Source organism: Nestor notabilis, unplaced genomic scaffold, assembly GCF_000696875.1.
Source record: "Nestor notabilis isolate BGI_N333 unplaced genomic scaffold, ASM69687v1 scaffold1972, whole genome shotgun sequence".
In the NCBI taxonomy this organism is placed as follows: Eukaryota; Metazoa; Chordata; class Aves; order Psittaciformes; family Psittacidae; genus Nestor; species Nestor notabilis.
Window position 1 is genome coordinate 25157 of NW_009917683.1, and position 8943 is coordinate 34099.

An 8943-nucleotide genomic window follows, 5' to 3' on the forward strand; every position below is an offset into this window, starting at 1 on the left:
AAATCCACTGAGACTTTGCATGGTTTATATAAAATAAAGTATTTAGAGACCTGACCTAAAAAATAAATGCTTTGAGTTCAATACTTAATTTCTACTTTGTCTTCTCTTTGCTTTACTACTAAATTTCAAAAATGTCTGCGACACATTTTTACAGAAACTGTATTGCAATGCACCTGATCCAGAGCAGTATCTCTTTAGAAAGAGAGTGGTATTTAAGTCAACTCCCTGGCTTCTATGCATGTGACTTGTTTGCCTTTTGTCTGAGTCATTTTTGCTGCTTACTGGCATTTGGTTTCTTTTTTCCCTATGGTAAAACATGAAATGTATAATAAGCTTCATTTTGATGTTACCTCTTGGTAACTTGATTCCAGAGGATGGTGATGGCGGAACCATTTTTTAATTGTGTTTTCTTTCAATGGTCCTATCAGTCCAGACTCCCTGTGGATCTTCGCTAGTGTGGTAGCATCTGGCACCATCTGTACCAACCCTAATCAGATAGAAAAGAGTTTGCATGAAAAACCTTTAACTTTAAAAAGATAAGAACATCAATACATATTGCCTGTTGTTGGATCATTCCATGCAGAAAAAATACATGCATAAAAGCTTATAAAATAATGAATGCAATAGAAAATATAGATCAGAATTGTTTTTTTCCTTGGAAACAAAAAGCAAATGACACTTATTAAAAAAATGGAAGTTCTGTGAATGAGAAATGAAAAAACCCAATAAAAATATTGTGGCCATAACTGCCTCAAGATACAAATAAGGACAACAATTTAACGAGATTCGAAGTGGGTAAAATGTGTACAAACCAACAAAAATCTATAAAAAATAGGATTAGATATTTACTATGAAATATTTCATATGTGTTTACTGTCTAGAATGCTACATATCTTTTTCTGCAGTATGTCATGCTAATCACAGCTGGGAGAAAGGATACTAGATAATGCAGAAATTAGTCTGATCCAATATGACATAAACTGGGACTTTGAAGTGCAGAGAGAAGCCAAGCATTTTTCAATGCTTCACTTGAGTCCTCTCTGTCTCTACTGCATTGGAACTGAGACCTGGCTTGCTGCCTTCTGTCCCTGTCCCCATGTGTGGTCCCCTGACACATTTCTGTGAAAAGTGATTTCAGTGTTCCCACTGAACATCTGAAATCTCCTATTTCCTTGTTTGCAAAAGGTAGCCCATGGAGCAAGTCATTAGCCTATGACTGAGAAGACCTGGGTACACAAGTCTACTTAAACACATATACTGTATGACCACAGGTAAGTCACCTGGTCCTTCTATCCCTGATCATTAAGTGTAAATCAATTATATCAGCACTTTTGTAGATCATAAGAAAAGATACTGTGTGACAAATCTGTTGGACACCATGAGGTGTTCTGCTGAAAGGAAGAGACTGTCAGGCAGAGAATATCTGCAGACAATCCCTGTATCTTTCTTGGCAAAAATCAAATTAAGTGTTGGTATTTAAGAGAGACTATAATACTATGATTGGAAATAGTGTTCTTGCATTATGTGCATTTGAAGCAGAAGTCTTCAGGTTTTGACTCCCATCTCTACAAAGAAAGAAGGAGTCTTTTTTCAGGTCACCTTAACACCCACCATGTGAACTCATCTAAAATTTCTCCTTCTTCCTTCAGATCATTCATCCTCTCTCATTTTCTCTTTGTGGCTCAGAAAGCAATTTTAATTTTTAATTTTAATAGTTTTGTACAGCAGGTAATCTGGATACACCAGTCTTCTATTGGTGTGAGGATTATTTTCAGTAAAAGATTTGGAGAGTCAGTAAAAAATAGTAAGCTTATTGCTGTCAGTAAATTTCTTTAGCAAGCAATTGGCGTCCCAGCTATGGCTCTGCTGTAACAACCACAAAAGAGAGAAATAAAGCTTTCAGATGAGTCAGGCCTGCCCTAAGCAGCATAAATTGCAATAGTAATGTTTCAAAATCAACACTGTGAAGCTGCCATCACTTGTCTAGAGGTACTTTCTGTAGCCACATGCTATAGGTTCATTTAAGCATCTATGCAGGATCACACTGGATTAAAACTTCAGCAGCTATAGCAAATTTTCTCCAAAGCCCTCTTCTTGATGTGTGAAGTTGCTTTTCAGCATCTGGTGCAAGCTGATGATGGTTTGGAAAATCCTAGCCTAAGCTGCTACAAAATGCAATGAGTTTGGTTGCACTTCTTCTGGAGATGCAGAATGAATAAATAAAATGAACATTACAATTTAGGGCTCGAGTAACTGGAATTCTGAGCTTTTTTTTTTTTTTTTTTTCTTAAAGGGGGAAGATAAATAAGACATCCATGAAAATAAGAGTTAAAGGGAGGATTTCTGAATACTGCTGTTTACAAGAAATATGAATAAAGTAATACAGGTAACTGTTATAATCTAAAACTGACCTTGGCCTTTTCCTGTAGATAAACACCTATAAATGATCATTTGCATATCCAGTCCCTCTTGGAGCCAAATGCTGTCCATTACTCGAATAATTTGCAGAACCAGCATATCTTGACGTAGATCATCGCCTATCTGTGAAAATTGCACAAGAAATCCAGGTTTCTCCTCCAATACCAGACAGAAATAACTTCCTATTTCATTTGGGCTTTTCCCCCCACCAAAATAGCTACATTCATTTTGCAGTAAATCCCTCTCGTTTTTCTTCAAAATTGCTACTTATCTTTCCATGTCAGAAGAGGACAGAGTAGATGGCACACATAGGCAGAAACAGTTTTGACAGCCACTGAGGTGGTTACAAATGATCCCTGATTCACTGCAGCCCTGCTACTTATTATTCCTATGTAATTATGAGAATTTGAAAATTTAATCCAGAGGTAGGATCCTAATTTAGTTACATTTTGAAGTCTACCTAATGCTAGATCCCTTTTCATAAATGACAGTGTTTGGCTAATGTTAACCTTCACAACTTGGTATTCGCAGCAGGCTGAAGGGGAATTTTATCATGAATTTATATTTTAACCATTACATGATTCATATTCAGTTTCAAACAGTGATGATTCTATGATTCTATGTGGTGATGACTGCTCTCCCCATGGAGTCAGTCAAACAATAATCTTAGTGAAATGGGGCTTTAATTATAGCCACAAGAGGTAACGATGAGATTATTTTCAACCATGATTGAGTAAATGGCCTGTGAAAACATAAGCCCTGTTTTTTTTGTTTCCCCTTTCCCACCCCATCTAAATACGAATGACTTTTACTGGTTTATTCTTTTATTACATCTTTTTTATACAAACATTCCAAGCTACAGACATTCACTGTCTTGAAATGAGAACTTGAGAACACATAAACACATCTTAAAAAAAAAATCCAAATCTATTTTTCTTTCATTTACAAGTAATCTTGACTCTAACTAACCCTTCTTAGTACCTAAACCTGTGAAAAATCTTATCTTCTCCACTTACCTTCTCTCCTTGCTTTACATATGCAGTCAGTAGACAATTTAGCATGATATCAATGCTTATCATTTTATGTACACAGTATCCATCATGATTAAACAATGAAACTATAGTAAAAGATATTTTAACACAATGGTTTGCTGACAGGAGATGGTAATGTCAGCTGTAATAATGCTCAAACTGTAACTGGACAGTTGTTTGTTTCTTGAATGTTACTGGGCAGAGAAGATACTGTCTAGGCAGATCCAGCGCAAATGTTTAAATTCCCATAAGCAGGCATTTACTCAGCTAAGTAGGAACCCATCTATTTAACATTGATTCTCAGATGAAATAGTACAAGAACCAGATTTCTAAATGTTCAGGAAAACTTAACATTGCTAGCCTCCCCTGGCAGTCTTGAATTAGACTTCTGGTTTGAAAAATTATGCTGAAAAAGATCTAGGAATAAGGTCTTTGGCAACACTGACCATATCATATTCATTGGCCATATTATGAACTGAAGTATTCTTTAAAAACAGTATTCACTTTTAAGGAAGATTTTTGCTCTTTTGAAAGAGAAGTAACTTTAAATTGCATGCACTGTCTTCTGTGGATTGATACAGCACTGTCCTGATCTCTGAAGCTTTCCTAGGTGACGACTGGAAAATAAACTAGAGTTTATTTTCAGAGTCAGTTCCTCCAAGTAATTCCAATGAGACAGCAGTTACCGCTCTCCACCTTCCTGTCTGTCCCCTCCACTTGCCTCTTCCTCAGGCCATTCCCACGCGCTGGATGATAGGGGCAAAAATAGTTCTGTGCAGCAAATGCACCCTCTAACACTCCAGTATTTTTGTTTGAGACATACGGAGAAGGCTAATGGATTCAGTCATACAGAACTCTTTCTTCTCTGAGACTTGCCCTCTGACATCAGTGTGGTAAATAAACCAGGTTTAAAATATAAGATTAATGTTTTAGCCTGGTTGTCTCCAGTAAGAAAAAGAAAAATTGCAAGGAGTTGTTTAATTCTCTACTGATCAAAAAATTTGATACTTCAGTGCATTGCCCCAATATATTCCATTAAAAGTGCTATGTCAAAAATAATTGGGAAAAGCAAACAACAGAGCCAAATCAAACATTCTCAGGCTCAAGGTTTAAAACACAAATCAAGTGAATTTCAAATCAACATTTTCCATACAAAAGGAACTAAGGATTAGGAGAAGAACATACCTTAAAAATAACATTGATGTTTCCACTTGGAGCATTTGCATTGATGAAGGAGATTTTTAATGGAAAAGCATTGGACGTAAAATATGAACATGACTTCAGGGAAAAAAAGATGAGAGAGAAGAACAACAGCGTCACTTATACAAAACATCAGGATAATACAATAACTCAAAAAAAGGTACCATCTTTAAATACTACTTTTACATTATTGACTGTTTAATTGGATCAAGAAAATGAGAAATTCTTTTTCCCAGACAATTTATTTCACTCAATAATCAGATTACAGGAATGGGTAATTTTTTTCTGTACTAATTGTTTTTCATTTTCACCCAGGCCTATTAACAATAAACTTTGGCTGGGACTGAGTGAATGAAGTACAGAAGACTGATCTAATGAGAATCTGTAAAGCATTGAAAAGCCTTTGGTCCTATTATTTTCTGGAGAAAAAGAACAAAACCAAACCCCCAATCATACAAACTTTACGGAAGCAAATAACCTGCTAATTTTGTTGGTGACCTCACTGTGGCTGAGGATACAGGAAATTCTGAAATATCCTCATCTATTTTATGTGGAACTTATGTTAATTACACATAAACTCTGACTTCTCATGCCCTACAGCTCCTTCCACCTGAAGACCTCAAAGGGCTTCAAAAAGGATTAATGAGTCCAGCACTGCAAATCCCGTGTGAGTTAGAGTGGTATTATTATCATCATTAAAAAAAGGAGGGGGGAACCCACCGAAAAAACAACCAAAGACAAGGGTAAATTAATGGCCTGGTTTCTAGAAATAATGAGTGCCCCACAGGAGCCACTGCTGTCCTTACTGGGTGGAGTGCAATGGAGGCTAATTTGAACAAAAACACTACCAGAAACAGCTGCTTCTTGCTTTTCATCCAAACACCTCAAAACATGGTACAAGCATGCATGGTACAAGCATGCAAATATTGTCTTAGGCACATCATATCTCTGCAACGTGCAATACCTATCATCAATGACGAAATCCTGACCCTACATAGAATTCTGCCAATTGAAATGTCTCATTAAGTGCTCAAAACACTACTGTGAGATAATGCATTACCGATAGAGCTAGTAGCAGTGCTTGAAACTAGAAAAACCAATAGATGACACCAAAATGAATTAAATTTAGGTAATTATAAGCACTTAAAAATTCTAATTTGCATGATTATACTGACATATGGTTCAATCAAGAAGCTGCATATATTTATAGCAAGATAATGGCCTATAATGGTATAAGAAAACCAGATACTTTTATTTAAACATTTTGTATCTGTCCAGCCAAGCTGGTGCAGTATAAATAGCATGACTGTATGGTGAGATACCTTCCCATTAGCCATTATTTCCAAAAAGCCTGAAAGCAGTGAGAAGCAGCAGGCTTCAAATTCTTCTCACTTATATCATACATAATTGGCCCAAGCCTGCAGGGTGCTGGAAGACCTCTGTTCTCAGTGAGATAAAGGCTGAATAGCAATTACTGGGAGAATCACAGGTCAAAGGCAACTGAAGGGATCAGCACCTCTTAGAATCAGGTCCACTGTGGATAATGAGCCAGAGAACAAAAACAGATCACAAATTACTGTAATTAGGCAACTAAAACTAGTAATACATATGGGTGTTCAGGTTTGTTTTCTCTTGCTGCTGGATACCTTCGCTTTCTCCAGAGATGGAACAGCTTATTCCTGGCATAGTACCGTTTATGAAAATATTTCTAAACAATGAATAGCTGAGTCTTAGTACTGTGGTCAAAATAAAGTTAAGCAACACTGAAGAGCACTGTTGTGTCCTTTATTCTTAAGTCATTTTCAACAGAGGTCATAGACACAGGTAAGTTATTGTGAATATTTAATATTTTAATTATTCTCGATCCTTTGCCTGGTCTTGTCTCAGCAAAAAAAGAGCTAGCTTTAGACCTTTAGGTGCTCTCATACCTGAGAGGGGAGTCCAGATAAGAAAAAAACCTGCCACCAAGAGCTACCTGGGCAGGACCGTAGCCAGATCAGCTTCAGGTACCCCTTGCCAATCCCAACACCACCACAGGGCAGCTGAGCTGGGAGCAGGCCATCCCACCAGTCCCCTTCACCTCTGCCTCAAAGAAAGGCCCCCAGTTTAAAGGGGATTAAGCTAGGTGTCAGTTTACCAGATGACTCATGCTTAATACCAGTAAGAGTATTTCCCAGTCAATGCAGCCATTCACTCCCTCTCACCCTTTATACTAGAAAAAAAAAAAAGACCCAAATTAAAACTATAGTTCATTGCATGAGCTAGACTTACGTCTGCCTTTATGCCTTGGACAACAAGCGCAGGATTCAGGGGAAGCCGACAAACCTTTATCTCCTGGAAGAACTGCTGAAGTCTGTTGAGTTCCACCTTTAACACCTCCTGCAACATGTGAATCGTTATGCCAACATGAAAGAACACAGCAGCAGCTTTTAAACCCTTGACTTTCTTTCTATATTTCAAACAAGCACTACAATTTCTGGAGCAGGCAGCATCCATGCAACCTTCTAACAGCTAATGAGGTCATGCTGAGGTGCAGCTATTAAAAATAAGAACTGTGATTTTACTCCGCATTCATGTTTTTTCTGAGTAGGTGCACTACCAGTTCATGCAGTCATGTCGGTTCAGATTCAACACCCTTCATTAGAGGCTGATTAGCCTTGCACCTGCTCTGTTGCATCTCATGTCGTTTTTGCCTTGATGGACAACTTCACAACTTGTTGCTTGTTGCCTCAACATTGTGATCTCCCTTGCCTAATTGTAGATGTGTTAACTGCAAAGTTTAAGAGTTTCTCAGTATCACAGTAACTGCAGCTTTGAGAGTAGTCTCTAAAATCCCAATTATGCATCAACAGTGTATAGTACATCACTATTTCTTTTTCTTCACAATGATTTTTTTCCATTTGCATATTTTTTCCTCTATATACTCCCATGTTTGCTTTGCTGCTCTCAGTAGCAACATTGAGAGTTTCCTGAAAACTCTTTTGAAAATCTCTGAATTCTTAATAAGGCAAAAAGAAATTACGGTAACTTTCATGATAAACAGCAGTGGCAGGTATATTTTTATTTGGCTTTCTGGTCTGTCTTGCTGAGCTCTCAGCAAGAAGCAGTTTTACACATCAGGTAAGTAACAACAGCTGTCTTGGAAAATTAACAGTTTTGAACTGGAAATGTACCTACACAATGTAAAAGCTGTGCCCGCTGGAAAAGAGAACTATAAGCCTGCTGCTGCCAATGCATTTCTGTAGATACATGTGCAGTATTAATTGCTGAATGCTGTATTTGAGATATTAAGTACAGTCTACTCTGGTTGGCTTTGCTAAGAAATAAGGATATTCAGCCTGTCGAGGACTACTCTTAGCAAGCTTTTCTTTTCAAGAAAAATTGCTCTACAGGAGACAAATATTTTGAGATGAGGTGCTGAATGCAAGCACTCCTTTCAGTAAAATGTTAATCATCGGCTTTGTTGCCATTATTTCTGACCACCTCCAAGTCTGGTTGAAGAACCATGGATGAAGGAATTTAAATGGCTTAAAAGATCTACTGACCTCAAAGTAATACTTATGAGAATTGTCCCCTTAAACACAAATGTTTTACTTGTTTTCAGAGCAGCACAATTTTTTACAAAGTTAAGTAAAATCTTGGGTTTATTTATGTAAAGGGCATTATAGGAAAGAGGTGTTACTTCAGAAAAAATAACTTAGATGGAAGAGGAGTTATTTTTAACAAACCTTTCTTTTTGCATCACTGGCAGCTTTTACTTTTTTGGCAATGTCTTCCAGAATTCCGGTAAGTTTCTCCTCCTTAGAAAACTCATTGTTCAGGGTTTTTCCAGCACAGAATTGGAGAGCAGCCAGTAGTTTCTGATACCAGATTTTGAAATGAACTTCATTCTGTGCATTCTTCAACAGCCTGAAGGAAGGAGGGGAAAAAACATCTGTGTATCTGAAACTGATTTTTATTTTACACCACCTCTAGCAGAAACAATAAATGGACTCCAGACTAATCCGTATTTGGTGACTTTGGGCAGCAGAGAATGAAAACAAAATGTTGAGTATTTGCTGTCAGTACTCAAATCCCATTTGATAACTAATGAGATTCTGAGTGTGTTGAATCAATAAGAACCTGCCATTTCTATGCATTGTCAAACGTAGTTCTGTGCCTGTATTGCTCCTTATTCCTGCAAGGAAATTTTACAAAGTGAAAATAACTTGTATTTTTTGAAGTCCAGTCCTAAATATATATCCCCAAATCTATTATTCCTTCCCCCCCCCCCCCCCCCGCCATCTTTTAACAC

At 37.3% G+C, this 8943-nt stretch overlaps 1 protein-coding gene across 1 annotated transcript in view; it reads right to left on the minus strand.

Annotated features, from left to right (window-relative positions):
• The window catches only part of PIK3C2G (phosphatidylinositol-4-phosphate 3-kinase, catalytic subunit type 2 gamma), a gene marked incomplete at its 5' end in the record, with an annotated part of 90253 nt that overhangs the window by 22379 nt on the left and 58931 nt on the right, over nt 1-8943 (minus strand). Inside the window, 5 exon segments of the mRNA XM_010009347.1 lie at nt 351-487; nt 2412-2541; nt 4635-4727; nt 6921-7028; nt 8378-8558. Of these exon segments, the coding sequence (XP_010007649.1) occupies nt 351-487; nt 2412-2541; nt 4635-4727; nt 6921-7028; nt 8378-8558 (649 nt within the window).